This window comes from Amblyraja radiata, chromosome 18, assembly GCF_010909765.2.
Source record: "Amblyraja radiata isolate CabotCenter1 chromosome 18, sAmbRad1.1.pri, whole genome shotgun sequence".
Lineage (NCBI taxonomy): Eukaryota > Metazoa > Chordata > Chondrichthyes > Rajiformes > Rajidae > Amblyraja > Amblyraja radiata.
In genome coordinates, this window is record NC_045973.1 from 5,306,200 (window position 1) to 5,332,226 (window position 26,027).

General features: G+C 39.9%; 1 protein-coding gene across 1 annotated transcript in view; it reads left to right on the forward strand.

Moving 5' to 3' along the window:
- The window catches only part of ptprg (protein tyrosine phosphatase receptor type G), a 535,498-nt gene that overhangs the window by 493,784 nt on the left and 15,687 nt on the right, over nucleotides 1-26,027 (forward strand). Inside the window, exons 15-22 of the mRNA XM_033036632.1 lie at nucleotides 2,130-2,221; nucleotides 13,447-13,543; nucleotides 13,878-13,960; nucleotides 14,740-14,874; nucleotides 15,109-15,243; nucleotides 15,952-16,124; nucleotides 17,379-17,514; nucleotides 18,538-18,684. Of these exons, the coding sequence (XP_032892523.1) occupies nucleotides 2,130-2,221; nucleotides 13,447-13,543; nucleotides 13,878-13,960; nucleotides 14,740-14,874; nucleotides 15,109-15,243; nucleotides 15,952-16,124; nucleotides 17,379-17,514; nucleotides 18,538-18,684 (998 nt within the window). The remainder of the gene's footprint in view (nucleotides 1-2,129; nucleotides 2,222-13,446; nucleotides 13,544-13,877; nucleotides 13,961-14,739; nucleotides 14,875-15,108; nucleotides 15,244-15,951; nucleotides 16,125-17,378; nucleotides 17,515-18,537; nucleotides 18,685-26,027) is intronic.

Genomic DNA, 26,027 nt, shown 5'->3' on the forward strand with positions numbered 1-26,027 from the left:
CCCCTCTCCCCCTCTCTCCTTCCCCTCTCCGTCTCCTCCTCTCCCCTCTCCCCCCTCCGCCCGCCCCCACCCTCTCCTCTTCCCCCCTCCTCTCCCCCCTCTCCACCCCCCGTCTCCACCCCCCCTCTCCACCGCCCCTCTCCCCCCCTCTCTCTCCCCCCCATCTCCCTCTCTCTTTCTCTGCCCCCCTCTCTCTGCCACTCGAGATAGGGCGGGGATGGGGTAAAAGGAGCCAATGAATAATATTAATATAATATCAAGGGGGGTGGTTAGTGTGTGTATAGTTAGTGTGTGTGGGTGGTTAGTGTGTGTGTGGGGAGGTAGTTAGTGTGTGTGGGTGGTTAGTGTGTGTGTGGGGGGTTAGTGCGTGCGTGTGGGGTAGTTAGTGTGTGTGGGTGGTTAGTGTGTGTGTGACGCCACAGGCCCCCCTCCCCCGCACCCGCGCGTTGAGGGGACAGGACCCAACGGGTCCCCCTGGGTCTAGTTTCATATAAAGAGAAGTTATATTCATAATATGCATTGTTCCAAAAAATAAGTTTCTCAAATTATAGTTTAATATTTCCCAAACCATTTCAAATTCTTTCATCTGCTTTTATTGTATTAGTAAACTTGCAATATTCAAAGAGCCAAATATTGAGTATAATAACTGTGGTGAAGAGATTCACGTGTTGTATAAACACTCAGTTTAATATTTAAATGATACAGCTCAACATTTAGTACAAAAAGGGCAAGGTGTGCGTGTTAACGTGTTGGCTGTGAAGTGAAGACTAGTTCCGTCGTTCGCCGCACCCCGCCAGCTGTCCACCCAGGTCGGCGTTGATTGGTCGGCCCAGATCACGCCAGGTCCACGCGAGTGCTCGAGCTCGACGACGACGGTTCGAGACCAAAGTGGCTCGGCCCGCCACAGTGGTATGAAAAAGGAGAAATGGAATTATACTACAGAACAGCCTGCATCCAAAGAGAACATTAATTTATTTTATAGGCACTCTGATAAACACTAATAGTAATTCTAACCAGGGGTTCCAATTCAAAATTTTCTCGCTTGTATCTAGAGACTTGGCATTCCAATACTTTCTGATATTATTTAAGCATTAAAAAAAATTAAACCTGGTGTTTTGAAACTAACCAGTTTGAAATGTTGAATAATAATCTATTTGTTAGGCATTTTTCTCTTAAATGTACTTCACTGCTCAAAATGTCATTATGATAAATTTGGAATAATAAATTGAACTTGAAGGTAATACTGAAAATTGAGACGTAATGCTTTCAAATCTGTCAGTTTTGGAGTTTGCAAACTTGTCTAGCCCCAGTAGATCTCGTTCTATTTTTTTTGTCAAGTCTCTGTTGGTAGCTTACCCTATTCCTCGAATGCAGAGTTATTGATGTTTCAAATGTCAGTTAAGAAAATGGCTTTAACCTTTGCAGAATGTCAAATTGCAAATTTTACCTCTAATTCCTTCTTTAAATAACTCATTGTACATTTCCTACAAACATGCATTTGATTTTCCTTTAACATTTTGAGGCTGCCCCTTAACATTTTCTCTGTAACCTTTCCTTTCACTTAATTTATTTTTATGGCTGAAACCCAGGCATTTTAATTTTTTTGCACAAAAGTTATAAGACGTGCAATTTCTGTGTTCTGGTTTCCTCATTTGGGAACCAGCATCCCTTCATAGTCAGTGAAATTACATTGTGCAATATGATTGAAATTACACAGATCTTAATTTTCTGGTTCTAAATTCAGACCATATTTCTAAATTATTCTGAATATACAACACTACATTTGTTTTGCCATTTGGGAGACAAAGCCAATATTGGGTTTATTATTTCATATATAGCTCAGGTGTGCTTTTTTCGTCTCAATATGTTAAATAATTAATTCAATAACTTCACACAAATACTTCAGTTAAAATGCAATCGCAGTGTCATTCTGGTTGGCCATATGAGTCGCATTTGATTAGTCTCGTTCAAAGCTTATTATGTACGTTAATTAAGCCTGAAACATTTTTTAAGATTTTCACATCAGTTCAGGGTTTATACTGAAAATATAAATGGTCCACATTTGTGTGTGCATCTGCTGCATTTGTGCTGGCTACCTAATCATATCCACATTCATTCATTTCTTGTAGATGATATGGAAGCCATCCCTGTCAAGCAGTTTATAAAGCACATCAATGAACTGTACAACAATAACCAGCATGGATTTTCTGAAGAATTTGAGGTAAGCAATGCTTGCAATAGGTGCTAAAGTTTAGGGATTCCTTTATGCTTCTGTGGTGATTGTTGGGTAAATTTGGTGGTCATTATATTTTACAGTTTGATTGTGTAGTGCCATTGTAATGAACCTGTAAAATGGAAGTGATTGCCCGAACCTAGAGAAATCAATTAGCTTACTTCTCAATTTATTCAACGCTTCTATTAATTGAAAACCACTTGCCTCACCTTAATCGTTAATTGTTACTAGCACACACAATAGCTGGTGGGATTAATAAAACAATTTCTAGTGCTATAAAGTTCCATAGTTTAATATCAAACACTGAAACATATGTGGAAGTTCCAGAAAACAACCCTGGCTCATTCCATATACTGAGGACAATGGTTACAGAGCAATACTATAAAACTTTACATTTGTTTTAAGTGGGGAAACTCTATTTTGGATCTGCATCAAAAGGCACTTTGGTGTTCCTTGCTGTCAACTGTCTGTGACTGCACAGTTTTTGCATTTCCTGCTTTAGGGCTGGAAAATACTGCACTGGTTTAAGCACACCATATGTCTACATCTTGGAGCACTCTTATGAAGAACTGTTGCTGAAATTTGGATTGGAGTGCTGCTTGTTCTCCTGCATGTCATCCCTTTCAAGATTCAGAGAGCCTCATGATATCCACTTTCTGCATTCTACGATGTGATCTCTTCCAGCTGCTGTGCTTCATTGACTGTTTGTGTATCTTGTAAAACAAAAATCCCATGTTTTATTTCTTTCCTAATCCACCCAGACCTGATGTTAACCTCCCAATCGTTTGCAAGCTTTTCGGTTTGGAAAGCAGGACAATCTAGTCCATGGACTTGCAACAAGAGTAGCTCTTGGTCAAGTTACCAGGAGGCATACTTCAAGAAAGTGATCCCCTCCTTCACATCAAATTAGTTTCCTTCCATTCACTCAAATCAGCTGAGCCAGGCTAAGCTTGGCCATTGACTGCTATCGCTTTTTAAATACAGTGAGCCTGACACTTTTTTAACTTTTCTTTCTGCATTTGCTTGGCCACATGCCTATGTACGAGTAAATGGTACTGATGCTACTGTGGGGAATCTTTGCCATCTTGTTGTCCATTAATATTACCATAATATTCAAATATTCTTTCTGTTCTTTGAAAAGATACATAGGGTTTATTATTGCATTTAAATAAATGCGTTTATCCTGATTTATTTTCAATAGAGATTGAAATTTAGAAATCAGGTAGTCCCACAAATGAGAACTTTTTCAGACTGCTGGTAATTAGATTTTGTGTTCGGTAATAATATGAAATTGCAGAATCACGTAAGGAACTGCTAATGTAAAATACATTTCTTCATGAACCATAAACGCAGTCCTTCAGTCCTCAGAATGTGTTTCTATCTCTTTTATAAACAACCCACACTGTTATATAAGTGAATGTGGCTGAATTAGAGAGCAAAAGATTAAAAGGTGATGGAGCACAACAGTCATTTGGACTAATGAATTCATTTTTCATCACACATCTTGATATGTTTATTAAATGAAATTATTCCACAGTATGTTTAATGGTGTAACACACAGATGTGATTAATAGCAGTGGCCTGCCAGATCATGAATAATAGATTTTGTCTGATTTGAATTAAATCATCTTGATCAAAAACAATTCTCTTGGGACAAATGTTTGTCCTGCATACTGTCAACATAGTTAAAAGACTCTTATCAATGCTTAATCATTTAGCCAATGGTTTTGTCAATGTCAGTAACTTTCTAACTGCACACATCTGCTTTACTTGCCCATAGCCAAATAATGTTAAGATGGTGTATTTACTATATAAAATAATGTACTGTATGTGTGCAGTGCAGTCATATTTATAATGAGATTTGTATTGTAGCCAAGCCAATTAAGACACTAGGATCTAACATATTTTGTATTGACTGTAAATTATTTATTTGTGAGCTTATTTTCCTCCTCTTATCCTCTTTCTCCCCCCCCCCCCTCCCCTCCTCCCCATTATGCCCTCCATTCATACCACAAGCCGCAAGCCTTTGATGAGCTGGGAAGGTAGCTGGATAATTGCCTCCAACACAAGAGTCACGCATGGGGATACTCCTATTAAATATTCTCTTCCTCCCTTTGTCAAAGAATTATTCAAAAGTGGGAACCTGCTATGGTGGAGAATAGTGGCTGTAAACCTACCTTTTCTTGCCCAATGACCTAGAGTTAGTCCTCCAGGTCAGTGTGTCACTGGGTTGTTAACGGCAACCTATGCCCATGTTTTTTAAAGCTGGTAACTTCAGACTGCCTGGATTACTTTCAGGAAACATCTTAGCTCAGTTTAAAGATCAGTTGGTGTTCTTCTGAGTTTTTAATCTAACTTTGCAGTAAGCAAATTTATTATCTTTACACTGAGGTATCTGAAATTCTTTTTCTTTTGTTCATTGTGTTAGGGCCTGTAGGGAGCATTGTTGATTCAAACAGAGCATTACATTATTTCTGAAGCTTTATGCATTAATTTTGCCAAGTCTTTTAACATAAATATAGGAAGTGATGTTGTTAATTTTGTTCACTGAAGTTTGGGGTGTTCGCTGGATTCATTACTACAATTCCGATCTCTGGTGAAAGTGTGAATTTCTTTAAAGTGACTGCATAAACTGCAGCACTATTTTGAAGTATATTGATATATGTTTACATACAGTCATGTAAAACCATGTTCTTCAACAGCTGACATTTGTGTTAGAAAAATAAAGGTTAATATACTGTTCTCAATATAACCTGTCTTTTTATATAATTAATTGAGAACAGTCTGTAATTCACTGTGAATGAACTGCAGAAGATGAGGAGAAAGGCAAACTTATCTTCCAACTATGCCAAGAACTAACAGTGCTCCGCATAAATCAGCTACTGATATCATATTGTACCCTGGTGTTCCGAGTTTATTTTAAAGTAATAATTTATCACCTGGGAAAATTTTAATTGTTTCTACCCAGGATCACATTTTCCAAAAATGACATATTTGTCGCACTGATCAACTATTAGATTTTCCTTATAGAAAAAAACCAGCTGAAATAATATTATCCATCCTTTCCATCTACCATCCGCCTTCCACCTAAAACTCAGACGTTTCATGTTTATCATGTGATCTTAAAACGTTAATTTTTCTGTATTGTATTTCCCCATAACTTAGACTTAGACCCTTTATTTGTCATTCAGACCTTTCGGTCTGAACGAAATGTCGTTGCCTGCAGCCATACATGTAATAATAAACAATAAAACACACAATAAACACAAATTAACATCCAGGCACCAGGCACCTCCTCACTGTGATGGAGGCAAAAATCTTAGGGTTACTGTCTCTTCCCTCCTCTTCTCCCTCTGCGCTGAGGCGATCATAAGGTTGTAAGGTCAACAATTAATCATCTTACTACGAGGCATAATGATGATTATCAAGTTCAAGTTCAAGTGAGTTTATTGTCATGTGTCCCTGTATAGGACAATGAAATTCTTGCTTTGCTTAAGCACACAGAAAATAGTAGGCATTTACTACAAAACAGATAAATGTGTCCATATACCATGATATAAATATATACACACATGAATAAATAAACTGGTAGTGCAAATAACAGAAAGTGGTTGCTAATTATTCCCTAGCTATTACCTTTTCTCCTATTAGATAATTGTGTGCAGAGTAAAAAGTATTTTGAAAATTCCTCTTGTACAATAACTAATGATGTTAAATATCTTCAACCATCACTGAAATGTCCAAAGTTTTGGTAATGGAAGGACAGAAGTTGAAGCAATTTGTTAGACAGACAATGTCTGCCTAATCAAAAATAAGAAGTTCTTCAAGTTACCTGAGCTTCAAAGTTACAGGCTGAGTGTAGTTCTCAAGTGGGATTTGAATGTGCCATTTCTCCATAGTGTAAAATGGTGTTGCATCCAACATTTTGTTAAATTTGCTTCTTACTATGCATGCCGTATTCTATTTGTTTTGGGCAGCCTCGTAACATACAGTTACTAGGCAACTCCGCAGAATAAATTGGCGTGTCAAATATAATGAAATGCTTCTTTCCAAGAAAGATCACTAATCAGTTAATTATGTTTAATGTGATGCATGACTTTTACAGATGCATAAAACATGAGGGTTAAGTGGATTGCTTGAGCAATAGTGACAAAAGTAATAGCAACATATAACCAAGAGTTTAAGAAGGAACTGCAGATGCTGGAAAATCGAAGGTGGACAAAAATGCTGGAGAAACTCAGCCAGTGAGGCAGCATCTATGGAGTGAAGGAAAAAGGCAACGTTTCAGGTCGAAACCCTTCTTCAGACTGATGTGAGGGTGGGGCGGCGGGAAGAAGAAAGATAGAGGAGGAGCCAGAGGGCTGAGGGAGAGCTGAGAAGGGGAGGAGACAGTAAGGACTACCTGAAATTAGAGAAGTCAATGTTCATACTGGGGTACAAACTGCCCAAGTGAAATATGAGGTGCTGCTCCTCCAATTTCCGGTGGTCCTCACTCTGGCCATGGAGGAGGCCCAGGACAGAAAGGTCAGATACAGAATGGGAGGGGGAGTTGAAGTGCTGAGCCACCGGGAGATCAGGTTGGTTATTGCGAACCGAGCGGAGGTGTTCGGCAAAGCGATCGCCAAGCCTACGCTTGGTCTCACCGATGTAGATCGGCTGACATCTAGAGCAGTGGATGCAATAGATGAGGTTGGAGGAGGTGCAGGTGAACCTCTGTCGCACCTGGAAAGACTGCTTGGGTCCTTGAATGGAGTCAAGGGGGGAGGTAAAGCGACAAGTGTAGCATTTCTTGTGGTTGCAAGGGAAAGTGAACGGAGAGGGGGTGGTTCGGGTGGGAAGGGACGAATGGACCAGGGAGTTACGGAGGGAGCGGTCTCTGCAGAAAGCAGAAGGGGGAAGAGATGGGAAGATGTGGCGAGTGGTGGGGTCACGCTGGAGGTGGCGAAAATGACGGAGGATTATTTGTTGTACGTGACGGCTGGTAGGGTGGAAGGTGAGGACAAGGGGGACTCTGCCCTTGTTACGAGTGGGGGGGATATAGAAGAGACCCTGGTGAGAACCTCATCTATAGTCAAAGAGGGGAACATCTGAAGAATGAGGACATCTCCGATGCCCTGGTGTGGAACACCTCATCCTGGAGCAGATGCGGCGTAGATGGAGGAATTGGGAGTAGGGGATGGAGTCCTTACAGGAAACAGGGTGCGAAGAAGTGTGGTCCAGATAGCCAAGAGTATTCGCTTGTATTTGTCGTCATTGTAATTTGAAAAAAGCTACATGTTTTCATACCTCACAGAATAATATGGGATGCTGAGAGAGGGAGTAATTGATATAGGGATTAGTTTCTAAATTATCCCATTTGCTTCCTGTTCAGCAGAAGTTAACGGAAAATTAATTGACCATATTATAGGATGTTTTATGCTATGGACACTTTGAAGAACAAGACCGTGCTGGCAGCTTCTGTTCCAATGCTGCACCTGTAATGAAAGTACTATGAGAGTAGCACTAAAGTTCATACCCAGCATATTTGTGAGGAAGCCCAGCTAAACTTGAGATGTTCACATTCAAGCACCATGACATAGAAACATGCTCATAGTAATAATCACGGCTTGTTTTATCTGACATGATTCTACAAGGAATAACCAGATGGAAATTTGCTGTTTTATTTTATCATCCCATGATTCACAGGTAAACTCCACCTTTTCTAATAATTGAGCAAAATACAAAGAGCTGGGTCAGGCAGCATTTGAAGAGCGAATGGGCATGTAACATTTTGGTCAGGACCCCCCCTTCTCTTTGATCAGCCTGAAGAAGAGTCCCAAACCAAAACATCGTCTGACCATGTCCTCCATAGATACTGCCTGACCACTGAGTTCTTCCAGCACTTTGTGTTTTGCACAAAATTCCAGCATTTGCAGTTTCTTGTGCCTCCATTTCTAAAAAATATTTTCTTAATGCCTTCATTCTAGCTTCCAACAATGTGTTATTAAGATTGAATTCATCCATTTGGCTTCCTCAGCTCCTTCCCTTTTTCAAGACCACAAACTTCCACATACCCAAGGTCTCCCCCTCTCCTAGACATGTGCGTTTTTCCATTCACTTGTCAAGGCCAGCTGTTGACTTCAATGGTAGAGTGTGACACAGCAATTGCACATTTTATGCCACCAAATGGGGACTAACACTTACCCTCAGATGCACCTCTTGCTCAATTATCGAACTGTTGATAACACCAGCGGCACTCTACCCACAGTATTTTGGGGCTATAAGTTTCAGACTTAATTGCCCTTCATGTGAATTTACTGATTATTTCTGAATATCCTAACTTTAATTTTAAGAATTATTTCGTCTTGCACCTGAATTCCTCTACCAGATTAACCGTCTCAGCCGCAAGCTCTCTTTATCCTTTAAAACACTCTTTGCATTCAAATAAATAAGAAAACGTGCGACATGTATTGTATTTTGACATTTAAAGATCTGATATAATTATGTTCAACATTTTGCTGTGTTGTATCTTGTATCTTTCATGAGATTTTTTTCCCCAAAATCGAATGCACTATTTATGTCAGATAAGGCTCATTACAACTGAAACATCAGTCCACACTTTTAAATTCCAACCACATTGAGTTAAAGGCCAACACGTCATCAATATTTTTCACTACTTTTAGTATATAAGCCATTGTGTTTTGTAAGTTGTGAACATAGACACTTAGATTCATTTACTTCTCACCAGTTTCCAGTCTCTCAACCAAAAAAGACGAACTGATTTCTCAAGTGCAAAATGAATGATCTTGTACACCTCCACAATGAAATCTACCTACTGCACTACTGCCCACTTAGTGTACTAATCATTGTCTCACAAAATAGAGAACAAACTCTTTATTGTGTTTCTCCCTCTCTCCCTCTCTCTCTCATCCTTTCAACTACGAGCATCCATAATCCAAGATTACCTCAACATTTTGAGCATGCATTTGTAAATAATCTTTTTCTAGGTGAGTATTAATATTATCTATATTCTGACCTAGATTGGCCATTAGAGGTGTTAGGCTGGTAGATGTATATATTACTTGTTTATTCCCTTCCCCATTTTGACAAGAGGGGCTACATTGGGCACCATGCAATCCTCTCACAAAAGCTCCATGTCTAAATTTGTCAGACTGCTGTGGAGCGTTCTGCATGATGGAACATTTTAAGCATTGGGATGCAGTCATAACCTTGTACATGCCTCTTTTTGGGTCCAACGCTTCCCTGACAAATATTTTGTGCTCCATTGATTATGTAATAAACATCAAAATTATGTTAAAAAAAATGTTTTGTCTTTTATTTACTACGAGTATCAGGAGAGCTCCATTATTTTGTATTTATGATATTCATGAGCAGTACTATTGTATAATGGAACAATTAAACTCTTGACTTCCTTCAGCTTCACAGGAACATTAACGCAGTAACACAACAAATAAATACATAATAATCAAAAATGCAATGCATTGCTCAGCTAGGGTTGTGGTAGGGTTATGCAGTATGGTTCAAGAACCTGATAGTTTCTGGAAAGAAGCTGTTCTTGAACCTCGATGGCCAGGGAATAGTTCTAATTAATTGGGCTGTTTTATATAATTCACATCAATAGAACACAATGTATGAAAATAGCTACAAATGATTTACTGATAAAGTAAAACAATAGTAAAATCAAGTTAACAAGTTCATAACTAGGTATTTTAAATGTCGTAGACACAAAAAGCTGAAGTAACTCAGCCGGACAGGCAGCATCTCTGGAGAGAAGGAATGGGTGACGTTTCGGGTCCAGACCCTTCTTCAGACTGGTTAGGGATAAGGGAACCGAGAGATATAGACGATGATATGGAGAGAGAAAGATCAATGAATAAAAGATATGCAAAAACAATCACGATGATAAAGGGAGCAGGCCACTGTCAGCTGTTAGGTGAAAACGAGAAACTAGTGTGACGGGTGGGGGAGGGAAGCAGCTTACAGCCCAGTGGTATGAATATTGATTTCTCTAACTTCAGGTAACCCCGGCATTTCCTCTCTCTCTTTCCCTCCCCCACCAAAGTCACACTAACCTCGTTTTCAGCCAACAGACAGCTAACAGCTAACAATGGCCTGTTTCCTTTATCTTCGTTACTTTTTTGCATATCTTTCATTCATTGTTCTTTATCTTTCTACATCATCGTATATCTCTCTCGATTCCCTTATCCCTAACCAGTCTGAAGAAGGGTCTGGACCCGAAATGTCACCCATTCCTTCTCTCCAGAGATGCTGCCTGTCCCGCTGAGTTACTCCAGCTTTTTGTGTCTAATTTCGGTTTAAACTAGCATCTGCAGTTCCTTCCTACACATTTTAAATGTCGTATTTTTGTCACTTTTACTGTAACAGTGAAAATTGTGACTTTGTTACAATAGAAGCTAGATAAATGTTCCTTAACTGGATCGATTGATTCAATCAATGAGTAGTTGAGCCGGACAAATTAAGAACATTTCAACTGGAATCAATATTATCCTGAAACTAATAGTACGAACACTTCAACTGGTTTCATTCCCTGAGGCTAGGGAAAGGAATTGTTCAGAACTCTTTCACCTCTCAATAATTTAACAATAATTTCTGCTGATAATTTCCCTGATGAGGTAAATGTGGAGATTGAGGCCTTTTAGGATCAGGTTTGGGCATTGTGCTCCCTGAAAAATTGGTCATATGTCATTCTTTATGCAAGCTGATCCATGAAAAATAGTGTTTTAATTAAAGTCTCAGTGAGTTTTGGTGCTCAAATCAACCTTTTCCATTGAAGGAGTCATTTTCAGGGGAGTAGGCGGAGGAGTTAAGGACAAAATAAGAAGTTAAGTCCTCCATGAATAATTTGTTAAATGCACAGTGAGTGGTGTGATGTACTGATTATGTTGTTGGACAAACTATTCAGGTAAGGTCAAATCCTTCAGGATTTGAGAATTAATAGTAAGTTACTCCAGTTTACCAAAAATAGGGAAATAAAACGTTGAGATTGATATGTGTGATTCCACTTCCACATCTTTGTGGTTGAGTCTTATGCACCCTCTGAAGTGACCTAAAAATGTATTCCAAGCAACCGGTGGTTTAAAATACCTTGCATCACCATCTCTTTAGGGCAACAGATGAGCAAACTTGTTGCCACGTTTCTGGCAAAACACACATCTTTAGAATAAGTTGAAAGTATACAAACCCGGAAAATGTCAAATTCAGCATCGTGCTTGGGATATGTTAGTTTTCAAAGGTGAGGTTCTTCTCCTTTGGAAGGTCAAAGCTAGCTTTAACACATCCATTCCAGAGAGCGAGGATGCTAGCTAACATTAACTTTCCTGATTGCTAATCAATGAACCATGCTGAAAGGTCCATTGCCTCAAAATTAATCCCTTAAGGTAACACTAAACCTGCTATAAAATAAGAGCCGTACATTATACTCTACCTATGAAATGAAGCGTTGAAGTCACTGATTGGAGCTGAATTTCCCCAGTGTGGAAATCAGGTAAGGAGTGGGCTCTGTTGTGGTGCACACTGCAGCTGAATAGCCTTGCAAAGTTGCAGCTACTATTTGGTTGCAATTCCAAAGGGCTCCTGGAACTACTCTCCCTGGAGTCACCAGCACCTTCAATAGATGAACAGCAATATGAAGGAAAGAGTGTGCAATAATATGTACTTGTTCTGAGATTCCTCCTCTCTAAGCCATGCAATTCTGAAAGATCATTCCTATCTGCTGTAAAGATACAGAAGCTTTAACCAATGCACAAAATATCTTAGTAAATAAATGAGGCCTGGCTTAAATTCAATTTCAGTCTCTCATATCTAAATTAATACGTAAGGTATCTGCAGATCTTGGTTTTTGGTCTTTTGAATAAATTTGTTATCTTAAAGTAGGGTTTGATATGCTGTTCATCAGGATATGAACTTTTATTGTTGTCTTTGATAACCTAGCTTAGTTTAAACCTCCACCTTCCCTTCAGTGGATCCTGGTCTTCTGAAAATAGGTGTTTTGAGTTGAAGCCATCACCCGATCAAATTATGATGCCCTGAGTTAGAAAAAAAATTCTAGTCGAGAACTCATTTGGTTGTTAGCCACATTTATGCTTCCTTCGTATGATTACCATTGTGGGAATATGAGCAGGTTTTATAGAAATTGCAATGAATTTGACAAAAAAGCACCTCTTCCAATTTGTGATTCTTATAATATTTGAGGAGATTTAGATTGTACCTATATAATCTCCTCATTAGGATGGGGTTAAAGAAGTAATCAGATATAATTTTGTTCATAATTTCATGTGCATAGCTCCCTAAATAATATTTTAAACTGGAACTGATTAAAAAGCATGATGCATTCAAACACTAATGTAGAAAATATGCAGATTTTCACCGTTAAGGTAGCTAGAACACAGAAAGGAAGTCTGGCAGGGAGATTGCTTGAATAGAACTTAATTTGAAAGGAAAATTGGATAGGTTTAGAGCGAGATTTGGAGTAAGATTGCTTCTGCCGAACTCGATTCTCTCTGGCTTTTCCCAAGGATGTATAGATATTTATGCTGAAGCTCTACAGTCTACAGAATTCCAGGATCTTCAGATTTGTTTTTCCATGTAAATGCTCTTTGAACACTATCTTTGGTCTTTTTGACAACCTCTTAGAAAAGTAGTAGATCTTTAATTTCCTATTTTCAACTATTTTAATTATTTACCTCCACTTAAAAAGCCACATTTCTTGGGTACATCACCTCCAGTACTACACAAAAAACAATGTACTTAGCAAACTCAGCGGGTGTTTGCAACCGAGCTGGCTGACCCTGGAAGCAAGGAAGTGCTGGATAGCAGTCAGAAACAGACATCCAAGCTATTTTCCTCTTCCAAATGTAAGCAGTTGTGTTTCAACTCTTGATCTAGTTGCAAATACCAGGCAACACAACTGGGAACCCATGCTGTCATTTTTTTAAATATACTCGATCATTCAAAAGAGCTTTCAAAGGGATTTCATTTCTATATTAGCTAAGTATGAAATAATTTTCTCTTATTTGAGACATATTGGCTGCATCCTTAAAATGCATGGATGATACGTTTTTTATAACCAGCCTCTTGTATTTGATAATCTGTGTACATAAATAAAGTTGTGATGCATCTAACATTTGCATGTTGTAAATATGTTTTGAAACAGGAAACCAATGAAGTTTTCCTTCTTCCTTTGCAATTTATAGGAAGTGCAACGCTGTACAGCCGATATGAACATCACTTCAGAGCATTCCAACCATCCAGATAACAAGCACAAAAACCGATACATCAACATTGTAGCATGTAAGATTGTGCTGCATTCTAAAATATTAATATTTGAGTCATCCTTTTCAAGTATATCATTGAGATTCTCCTATGTAGGATGGAGAAGGAGTACAACATGAATAAAAAGCACAGGATTGGTTAATTGAGGTTCTCTTTCAATTAAAAATTCTTCTGAAAATCATTATTCAGACCTGCAAATCGATTGTGGCTGTTGTAAATTATTTCAGTAAGCAATGATTTCTCTGATTTTCATGTATACTTTAATTTATTTTATATTTGTTGATGAACACTTGAAATTAACTCTGCAGATCAAAGTAGTTATTCTTGTGGATTAATATTACTATTTCTCCAGATGATCACAGTAGAGTTAAGCTGAGGCCAATACCAGGAAAGGATTCAAAGCACAGTGACTACATTAATGCCAATTATGTCGATGTAAGTCATTCTTTTTTTATGCACTGTATTTGTATCATTTGTCATGGTCACTCAATTCAAAGAAATCCAATTTGAATTAAAGATCCATGAATGTATACTCTTGGTTCATTTCTCATGCCTAATTAAAGTCCAGGGCAGACTGAGACAACACAAGTCAATATCTTACCTTTGGCCTTGCCCTTGCATTGCCTTTCTTTGTTTCATACAATACCCAATGTAAAATTAGGTAATGTAATCTCAATCCAGTTTCCATTGATTGCAAATCCAAACAAAACGCAGCTCACAAATATTCACTAATCAGGTAATTATTTTTCAAGAAGGTCATTAAGTTTATTGTTGTTGGAAATAATTTATTTTTGTAGGTACTCGTGCAATTATGAATTTGTATTTGTTTGTGTTCATTGAGTAAAAAGCACTTTTAACCAAACTCGAGTTGCTTAAAATCAAAGATAAGCTGACAAAATCCTCTATCTTGAGCACAACAGGAAGAATAAAAAGTTCTTAAATGTGTTAGAAGCTCCTGATGAAAATGTGGATTTAAAATTATACTTGAAATGTGTGTGCATGGACTGTCTTACTTCTGAACTGCAAAATCATAATAGTACTTGGAAGGTGAAATAATAGTTTAGAATTTGCTGCAAAATAATAGTGAGCATATTGTCACCGAAAAGTCAAAGCCTTCAGAGCTTTAAAAATAAAATGACAAATTTTGTATTTCTAAAGTCTATAAATTTAGTGAAACAAAATTCTTAAATTGTGTTATTTCCTCCTCCCTAAAGGGTTACAACAAGTCAAAAGCCTACATAGCCTCGCAAGGACCGCTTAAACCTACATTTGAAGATTTCTGGAGAATGATCTGGGAGCAGAATACAGGAATCATTGTTATGATTACAAATTTAGTGGAAAAAGGAAGAGTAGGTGACTTTCATAATTCTTTTGATTTCAGAATCTTGCTATAATAATAAATTGTCATTAAGTTTAACAAAGCAGATTCTACTGTGAAGTGACAAGATGCTTTATCAGTTCAGTAATGGACCTTAAATTGAGCGTGGAACATTGAATATGACAGCTACAGCTTCGAATCTGCAATTCAGGGAGTGAAATGTAGCACTTTCTGGATGTAATGAAGCCTCCTCCTTGTATTCCAGCGGAAATGTGATCAGTACTGGCCAAGTGAGAGCAATGAAGAGTACGGCAACATTATTGTCACCTTGAAGAGCACAAAAGTACGGGCGTGTTGTACTGTACGGCGCTTCACCATAAGGAACACAAAAGTTAAAAAGGTAAATTTTAAAATATACATCTTTCAATCTTATACCACCACTAAGGAATCTTGGGTGTGGCATAAACACAAATAAATCAATGAAAGTTAAAACAGACTCTTATTTATAAGGTAGAAACCAAGAACAACAGATGCTGATTAATATATAAAAGTTCACAAAGTGTTAGAGCAACTGTGCAGGTCAGGCAACATGTCAGGAGAACATGAATAGGTGACGAGTTCTGACCCGAAACATTACTGATCCACCTTTTCCAGAGATGCTGCCTGACCTGCACTTTATGTCCTGTTTTTCATATTTATAAAGAGCCGTTCAAATCCTCCGATTACAGGAGGGGAATGATGCGCAATTAATTCACTGGAAATGTTTTTCGAGAATGTAATGAGAAAAGTGGAGTGGGGACCACCAGCGAATGTGATATATTTTGTTACATATATTTATCAGAAGGCTCTCAACAAGTTTCCACGTTAGCGTATATTTAATTAGGACTGACAGATTTGCCAGAAAGGAAACAAAAAGTAGGAATAAACTTGTTTTTGCCGAGTGGCAGACAGTGACTAGAAAGGTAGTTGGCTTCAGTGCTTCAGCGGGACCGTCGCGGCTCAACACGACCACGAGGTCGCGTAATTAGCATGCCAATGACACGTAAGTGGGACAGGGGCTTAAGTTAGCCTATCTTCACTAATGTTTGCTGATAAACTGTGGTTCCAGGGACAAAAGGGAAACCCCAAGGGACGTCAGAATGAACGCATGGTTATCCAGTATCACTACACTCAGTGGCCTGACATGGGAGTACCAGAGTACGCGCTTCCTGTACTCACCTTTGTGAGAAAATCATCTGCAGCTCAAACACCAGACATGGGGCCAGTGGTGGTACATTGCAGGTACGTTAACTTCAGTTGTTCCAATGAAATGTAATTGTGCGTTACACTTCACGGTTTGATTCCATTTGTAACTTCCCAGCAAATGAATCAGCCACATTTGAATTCAACAAATCTAAGACAGTGGGCTGATAGAGGACAAATTACAATTGTACCACAATACTGTCAGACATTGAGCCCCTCTAATGAGAGAGCGTCCAACCTCTTGCCTCTTTAATATTCAATGGCATTACCATCACTGAGTCCTCCACCCTCAATATTGCCCAGAAACTTAACTGGCTTATATTGTGCAAAGAATCATAACATTGAAAACTTAACTTTTGCTCCTGAAATCATGTAGAATCATCGAATGGTCAGACTTCAGAAGGAGCCCATTTGCCCCAACATCTCCACACCGGCACTCTGGTCAAAATTCAAACCAGACATCATCTACAAAGCTGTTCTATCCCCAAAATGCCATGGTGTTTCTTTTTCTATGAATCTGTGACTTTTTCTTTAAACATACCCAATCAAGGCTGTTGCACATTATGCCCCGGATCATAGCTGGATGTCCACCATGTATCATCAGTCTGTCACCAATAACCTGCAGCTCCAATGACCACCAGTCAATCGAAACAACACACAGGATGCTGCAGTGACTTTGAAATGACTCAAATTAGTTCAAATTCAATCAATTGATCTTCTCATGGTGCTGAAGACCTGTGATTGAAACCACTGAGCTGTTTACTTAGCTGCAGTGTGAACAACATTTCATTTAAATTAAGTTAATTTAGTCTACTTGAGCACTGTTTTAAGTTGAAAACGTGGGAGAAGAAAAAAATTGAAAGGGTCCCGACCCAAAATGTCACCTGTCCATGTCCTGCAGAGATGCTGTCTGACTGGCAGTTACACCAGCAAGCACTCTGTCTTTTTTAGAAATAAATGAAATGTGGCTTGTGCTGGGGTAAAATAACTAGAAGCAGCTTGGCACAATGTGCTGTGCATTTTGGTCACTTATGATGAAACATAGCAATTCTGATGCTCCGATAGCTTTTGTCAATAATTACACTTACATTTTTAATTAAATACCATACATTGAGCTGGTTGTCAATACATTTAAAGAACAGCTGTTATCTGCTGATTTTCTATGGATTTAAGTCAACAAGCAAAATAATTTAATTAGCACAATTGATGGTTGATCTTAAAGATAGATTATCATTTTTAACTGTTTTTGCTTCATCGATCGTGTGTTAATTCCTTGTTCTCTCCACCCTGCAGTGCTGGTGTTGGTAGAACTGGAACATACATTGTGCTTGACAGCATGCTGAAACAGATAAAAGATAAAAGCACGGTTAATGTTCTAGGTTTCCTCAAACACATCAGGACCCAGAGAAACTACCTTGTCCAAACAGAGGTAAGTAAATATAAAATAAACAGACAAGGGACTTTATTTGTTCAAGAAGGAACTGTAGATGCTGGAAAATCAAAGGTACACAAAATGCTGGAGAAATAGGCTATTTCCTTCGCTCCATAGATGCTGCTGCACCCGCTGAGTTTCTCCAGCATTTTGTGGCCTATTTCCTTCGTTCCATAGATGCTGCTGCACCCGCTGAGTTTCTCCAGCATTTTGTGTACCTTATTCCTGATTCTCTTTGTGCAGTTCAAGAAAGTAGTTGTTTAATTTGGCTCATGATTGGTGCTGTGTAGTTTAGAGATACAGCGCGGAAACAGGCCCTTCAGCCCACCGAGTCCACACCCCGGACACTAACACTATGCTACACACACTGGTATTGCTATCATCGATATGTTCTGTGTTGTGAGAACAATTCAAAGTATTATTGTTTCGCAGTTAACATTCCTTCATTCAGAACAGCATTAATTGTATTAAATAAACGTAGCCAGTCTCTTCAAGGTTCATTTGGTGTTTGTGAAGGGAACTTCTGAATATTTAAGATGGGAGATTTAAAAATTACCAGGTCCGACTAGGATTTACAACCAATTCTGAAAATGGGTGTGATAGCAGTATGAAATTTCTGGTCAGGACCCAGAAGAAGGATCCTCACCCAAACCGTCGACAGTCCATTCCTATTGCAGATGCTGCCTGACCTGCCAAGTTCCTTCAGCACTTTGTGTTTTGCTCAAGATTCCAGCATCTTTCAAGATTTCATGAGTCTTCAGCCTCTAACTAAATCTTCATTTTGGGGTGCTATGAGCAGCACCAGTAGTAGGCAAGTACACTGAGTAAGCCCAAGGATCCATTTCAATGAGGAAAATGGATCCAAACTAATAGTTATTCGGTAATTATAATTGCCCCCTCTTTCAGGTAGTTACATTATTACGTAAGTTACATTATTACGTTTGTTATCCTCATGACTGCTGCAATATTTTGAAAAAACAATTCTATGCATGTTTGTTTTTGCTTTCTTTGCCTTTTAAGGAACAATATATTTTTATCCATGAAGCTTTGCGGGAAGCAATACATGGGAAAGAGACAGAGGTACCTTCAACTCAGCTACATGCTTACGTCAACAGTATTTTAATTCCAGGTCCCTCTGGGAAGATGAGGCTTGAGAAACAGTTCAAGGTCAGTTACTAGAACGAGACTCTTGGGTCTAATCTATGCTCCGTAGTAGAATGTATGTGTGAGAGTCTTAAAGCTTATGGATTTTTACTTTTCGATATAGTACGAACAGAATCCTCTAAATTAAATTTTATTGATAGTCTTAATGGATATGTATTGAAATTGAAACAAATTTAGAAATTAGCTAATGGTATAGCATAATACACCTAAGTGGATTTAAGTATAATATAATTCTGGAAAGATATAAAGCAATGGAGGATATAAATTAATGCCAAACCGTATATTTTATTATCATTTGATATAAATTTATAAAATTATTATTCTTTGAAGCATTGTGCCACCCTTAGGATGAAGTAAGGAAGCTTTGAAGATACAAAATGTCAAAGTAAATATGTTGTACAGTTACAAAAGATAAGCTTTTATTAGAATATTTCTAAACATGCTACTTTTATGCATGAATTATATATTTCTAAAATAATAATGGGCTGAATCCTCTCCTGTGAGGTGCTGGTGTTTGCTCCTGTAAATGCAAGCAACTTCATCAATTTACCACATGTATTTCCAAACTAAAGTCCTAACCTTTCTGACAGTGAACCTGCCAAAAACAACAGGGAATCAGCTCCCCAAATAGACTTCTTGGGGACTATTTGTATGCTGCTCTTTAGCAACAGTGTTTTTTATCCCACATCATGCATGAAGCATCAAGCATAATAGGCCTTGCATGTGTCAAAGTACATATAGGCCGTTCCTCTGCTGGCTCCAACATTTAACTAACTTTTTGTTCATTTGGGATCTGGTCTTTGCCCATCCTTAACTGCCCATGAAGAGGTGATAGTGAACCACTTTCTGGAAGGAACCATGGAATTCCTTCTTGTTCAGCTAATCCAACACTGCTTCAGTGCATGGAGTTCCAGGATTTACCTAGTCAGTCTGAAGAAGGGTCCCGGCTCCCAAAACATCCCATATCCATGTTCTCCAGAGATGCTGCCTGACGCGCTAAGTTACTCCAGCACTTTGTGTCCTTTTGACATGATAGGGATATGTATCTCAATGGTGTACAACTGAGAGGGGAATCTAGTGATGTTCCCATGATTAAACCAGGTAATCGGGCACACACCAGATGCTGGAAACACCACATACCTCATCAAAAATACAAATGTTTAACAATTAGATTTTACATTCATTTATTTGTGAAGCGCAGAAACATATTGCTATCACAGAGACATTGCTGCATTTGGAAGAATTTCTAGTCCATTAAGTACAAATTGTTTTGACATTCATTCAACGTTCTGAATGGTTTATGCATTAGAATTAGATTATATTTTGCAGCTTGACAGTAGCTCAGAACTATGTAATACCCTGTGATGCATTATTTAGATGTTTATTTTAGAAAAAATATTTATACTTGTATATACACAAAATGCTGGAGTAACTCAGCGGGACAGGCAGCATCTCTGGAGGGAAGGAGAGAAGTCGCTGGTGTGACTTGGGTGGGAGAGAGAGGGAATGCAGGGGTTACTTCAAGTTAGAGAAATCAATATTCTTATAACTGGGTTGTAAGAAAAAAAGTGGGAAGTATTGGCCGGGGGTCCTAGAGGCCGGTTAGGCCCCTGACTGGGTCCAGGGGCTGTGCCCCGGTGGGGGTTCAGGGGGCTCCTGCATTTTCAATAAATTGAAAGTAATCCCTAAGCTTTCTGCTGGTAGTTTACATAACAGAAGCTTAGAATTTTTCTAACACATAACCAGTAAAATAACCCCAAAAAGAAAAATATTTCATGAAATGATTGACTTCATACAGCTAAAAAAATCTTTACGAAAAATGTAACCTGACTTTCTGAATAAGCCATTTGTAGAGATGGCAAAAGAACACAAAGGTAGAACCTACACATCACCTTAGAAAGGTACCGTCACAAGACATAATTATGCACAATACGGCAAGGCACAGTTAACTGTCAATACACTGATGTCACATCGACAACATAGAAACATAGAAACATAGAAATTAGGTGCAGGAGTAGGCCATTCGGCCCTTCGAGCCTGCACCGCCATTCAATATGATCATGGCTGATCATCCAACTCAGTATCCCGTACCTGCCTTCTCGCCATACCCTCTGATCCCCTTAGCCACAAGGGCCACATCTAACTCCCTCTTAAATATAGCCAATGAACTGGCCTCGACTACCCTCTGTGGCAGAGAGTTCCAGAGATTCACCACTCTAAGATTCACCAACGCTAAGAAGGTAGAAAACTAAACACCTCTGCCAATAGCAATGAAAACAAAAATTCCCAATATAAACAGAAAATCACCAGAAAGGGGAGGGGGTAGCCGCTGCCCGGGAGGTAGGGCCCCGCATCTCTCTAACCCCCACTATCATCGCCGGTACTATTTCCTTTCCAGTTGCAGCTCCATATGGGAAACACAAAACACTGTTGTGTTAATTTATTTATTTTCCCCACAAGAGAGGAGGGGGGGGGGGGAATTCAACGCAGTCATCACCCCCGTCTCAGCTGTCAGCTCAGCGTCCCAATCACCCCGAGCCCACGGTCCTGTTCGTGGCCCCATCGTCTCATCTACTCGCGCTCCGGTTGCCTCCGACAAACGGGCACCGTCGCAGCTCGCACAGCAGCCAAAGAGCGTTGTTGTGTTCCCTCCGCCCACGGCCTCCCGCGTGTCCCTCCCGCGTGTTCCCCCCCCCCCCCGCTATTGGCTGACCTTGTTGACTTCCATCATGAGTCACAAGCTTACCCGCCTCCATACCGGCACCTCCACTGACTCTCCTTCCCTCACCCTTTTATTTTACGATCTTGCCAACTAAACTGTGTCAAAATCGGACACAAAAAATTGAAAAATCTGATTCATTGTTAGGAAAAGAAAAAAAATCGGAATTCCGATTTAAGTTGGAAGAATATCATGCCTGATATACAGAAAATGCTGGAGTAACTCAGCGGGACAGGCAGCATCTCTGGAGAGAAGGAGAGAAGTCGCTGGTGTGACTTGGGTGGGAGAGAGTGGGAATGCAGGGGTTACTTCAAGTTAGAGAAATCAATATTCTTATAACTGGGCTGTAAGCTGTCCAAGCGAATTATGAGATCCTGTTCCTCCAATTTGCATTTAGCCTCACTCTGACAATGGAGGAAGCCTAGGACAGAAAGCTCAGTGTGGGAATAGGAAGGGGAATTAAATGTGTTTGGCAACCAGGAGATCAGGTAGATCCAGGTGGACTGAGCAAAGGTGTTCAGCGAAATGATCGCCCAGTCAACGTTTGGTCTAAATAGAAGAGTCCACATCTTGAACAACGGCCACAAAACATGAGGTTGGAGGAAGTGCAAGCGAACCTCTGCCTAACCTGAAAGGACTTGCAAATGAACCTCTGCCAAACCTGAAAGGACTTTCAGGCTAGGCAGAGGTTCACTTGCACCTTCCAACCTCATCTACTGTGTCTGTTGTTCAAGCGATCATTGGGAGATCAGGTAGGTCTGCCCAAACCTACCTGATCTCCAGGTTGCCAAACACTTTCATTCCCCTTCCCATTCCCACACTGACATTTCTGTCCTCGGCATCCTCTAAACGCAAATTGGAGGAACAGCATCTCATATTTCGCTCAGGCAGCTTACAACCGAGTGGTATTAATATTGATTTATCTAATTTCAAATAACCCCTGCATTTCCTCTCTCTCCATCCCTCCCCCACCCAAGTCGCACCCAGCAAACTCGTTCTCACCAGCAAACAGCTAACAATGGCCTGTTTCCTTTATCATCATCACTTTTTTTGCACATCTTTCATTCATTGGATCTGCTGAAGGAGTTTGAGCAGTTAGGGAATAAATTAAAAAGCAGAACCTCGAGGGTACTGATCTCCGGATTGCTACCTGAGCCACGGGCCAAATCGGCGAGGGTACGTAAAATTAAAAAGCTGAATGCGTGGCTCAAAGACTGGTGTGGGAAAAATGGGTTTGGTTTCTTGGGCCACTGGCACCAGTACTGGGACAGGGGGGATCTGTTCTGTAAGGACGGACTTCACCTGAACGGTGCTGGGACTGGGGTCCTGGCAAATCATATAACTAGGGCAGTAGAGAGGTCTTTAAACTAAGTAGCGGGGGGGAGGTATCAAGGGGGGTAATAACGGCAGGGGTAGAGGAAATAGAGCAGGGTATCAGTGGGGAAGCGGAAAATCAAAATGTGACAGAAGGATCCAGAATGTGTGAAGATAAAGCTCTAGATGTAAAAGGGGCAAAAACGGAAAGGAAGGGTAGTAAAAATCATCTGAAAGTGCTTTATCTAAATGCACGGAGTATTCGAAATAAGATAAATGAATTAACGGTGCAATTAAGTATATATAGTTATGATATCGTGGCCATTACGGAGACATGGCTGCAAGGGGATCAGGACTGGGAGTTAAATATAGAGGGGTACTCGACAATTAGAAAAGATAGACAGGAAAGAAAGGGAGGAGGGGTGGCCCTTTTAATAAGGGAGGGAATAACGGCAATAGAGAGGAAGGATATTGCGTTGAAGGATCAGGATAGTGAAACAGCTTGGGTACAGATAGAGAATAACAAGGGGAAAAAAACACTAGTGGGTGTAATTTATAGACCTCCAAATAGCTGTGACGCTGTTAGTCAGAACATAAATCTGCAAATAGTTGACGCATGTAAAAAGGGAACTGCTGTAATCATGGGGGACTTCAATTTTCATATTAATTGGGTAAACCAAACTGGGCAGGGTAGACCAGAGGAAGAGTTTATAGAATGTATTAGAGACGGGTTCCTAGAACAGTATGTCGCAGAACCGACAAGGGGGGAGGCAATCTTGGATCTGGTCCTGTGTAATGAAGCAGGATTAATTAAAAATGTCATAGTTAGGGACTCGTTGGGAACAAGTGACCACAATATGGTCAAATTCCATATTCAAATAGAAGGGGAGCAGGTTGAAACTCAGGCTAGGGTGCTTAGTCTAAATAAGGGGGATTATGAAGGTATGAGGACTGAGCTGATCAAAGTTGACTGGGATAGCAGACTCAAGAATAAGACGGTACATGAGCAGTGGTGTACGTTTAAGGATCTACTGTATAACCTTCAAGAAAAATTTATTCCTATGAAGAAAAAAAGGGGTAAGGGTAAGAACAGTCAGCCATGGCTCAGTAAAACTATAAAGGATAGTATTCGGCTGAAGGCAAGGGCATATAAGGTAGCCAGAAATAGTGGGAGGGTAGAGGATTGGGAAGCATTTAAAGGTCAGCAAAAAATAACTAAGAGATTAATTAAGACGGGGAAAATAGACTATGAAAGGAATTTAGCGAACAACATAAAAACTAATAGTAAGAGTTTTTATAGCTATATAAAAAGAAAAAGGGTGGCTAAGGTGAACGTTGGTCCATTGGAGGGTGAGACTGGAGAGTTGTTGGTGGGGAACATGGAAATGGCAAAGGCATTAAACGAGTATTTTGTATCAGTCTTCACCATAGAAGACACAAAAAATATTCCAACGCTGGATAAACAAGGGGCGGTAGGAATGGAGGAGCTAAATACTATTAAGATCACCAAGGAGGTGGTATTAGGGAAATTAATGAGACTGAAGGAGGATAAATCCCCTGGGCCTGATGGATTACATCCAAGGGTCTTGAGGGAGATAGCGGTGGGGATTGTGGATGCATTGGTGATAATTTTCCAAAACTCCCTGGAGGCAGGAACGGTCCCAGTGGATTGGAAAATGGCCAATGTAACACCTATATTTAAAAAAGGAAGTAAACAGAAGGCGGGTAACTATAGACCGGTTAGTCTAACATCGGTGGTGGGTAAAATGTTAGAGACAATTATTAAAGAAACACTAACGGGGCACTTGGATAAACATGACCTCATCGGACAGAACCAGCATGGTTTTGTGAAGGGGAAGTCCTGTTTAACGAATCTGCTCGAATTCTTTGAGGAAGTAACAAACCGGGTGGATAAAGGGGAACCGGTGGATGTGGTATACTTGGACTTCCAAAAGGCTTTTGACAAGGTGCCACATAAGAGACTATTGCTAAAAATAAAAAATTATGGGATTGGGGGTAATATATTAGCATGGGTAGAGGATTGGCTAACAAATAGGAAGCAGAGAGTGGGGATAAATGGTTCATACTCGGGATGGCAACCGGTAACTAGCGGGGTTCCGCAAGGGTCGGTGCTGGGACCCCAGTTGTTCACAATTTATATAAATGATTTGGAGGAGGGAACCAAGTGTAATATATCAAAATTTGCGGACGATACAAAAATGGGAGGAAAAGTAGGGGATGAGGAGGATAGGAAGAGTCTGCAAAAGGATATAGATAAGCTAGGTGAGTGGGCAACAACTTGGCAGATGAAATTTAATACTAATAAATGTGAAGTCATTCACTTTGGGAAAAAAAATGATAGGGCAAGTTATTTTCTAAATGAGGAGGACCTGCGTTGTAATGCAACGCAAAGGGATCTAGGGGTATTAGTACATGAATCACTAAAAGTTAGTATGCAGGTGCAGCAAGCAATCAGGAAGGCCAATGGAGTTTTGGCCTTTATTGCTAGGGGGATTGAGTATAAAAATACGGAGGTCTTGCTGCAGCTGTACACAGTATTAGTGAGACCACATTTGGAATACTGTGTACAGTTCTGGGGTCCATACTTAAGAAAGGATGTACTAGCCCTGGAGGCAGTGCAGCGAAGGTTTACAAGATTAATTCCTGCAATGAGGGGATTGACATATGAGGAAAGGTTAAGTAGGCTGGAACTCTACTCTTTGGAGTTTAGAAGAATGAGAGGCGATCTCATTGAAACATATAAGATCGTGAGGGGCCTTGATCGGGTGGATGCACCGAGGATGTTCCCAATGATCGGGGAAACTAGAACTAGGGGACATAGTCGCAGAATAAGGGGGGGCTCTTTTAAAACTGAGATGAGGAAGAACTTCTTCACCCAGAGGGTGGTTAATTTATGGAATTCACTGCCCCAGGGAGCAGTGGAAGCAGAAACGTTAAATATATTTAAGTCTAAAATAGATGGTTTTTTAGCGGCCAAGGGGATAAGGGGCTACGGGGAGAGGGCAGGGATATGGACCTAGGTATGGTTAGTATAGTAAGACCTGAGTGATCTCCTGGACAAGTGTCGATCGCCTGGATTGGGGTCGGAGAGGAATTTCCCGGATTTTTTTCCCGAATTGGACCTGGGTTTTTATCCGGTTTTTTGCCTCCCCCAGGAGATCACGCGGTTCTTGGGGTGGAGAGGGGTGATAGCGGTATAAAGGGGAGGGTAGTGTCTTGTGTTCTGTGTCTTGTGTCTACTGTTTGTGGGTAAGTGTGTCTGTTTAGTGTTCAGCCATGAGCGAATGGCGGT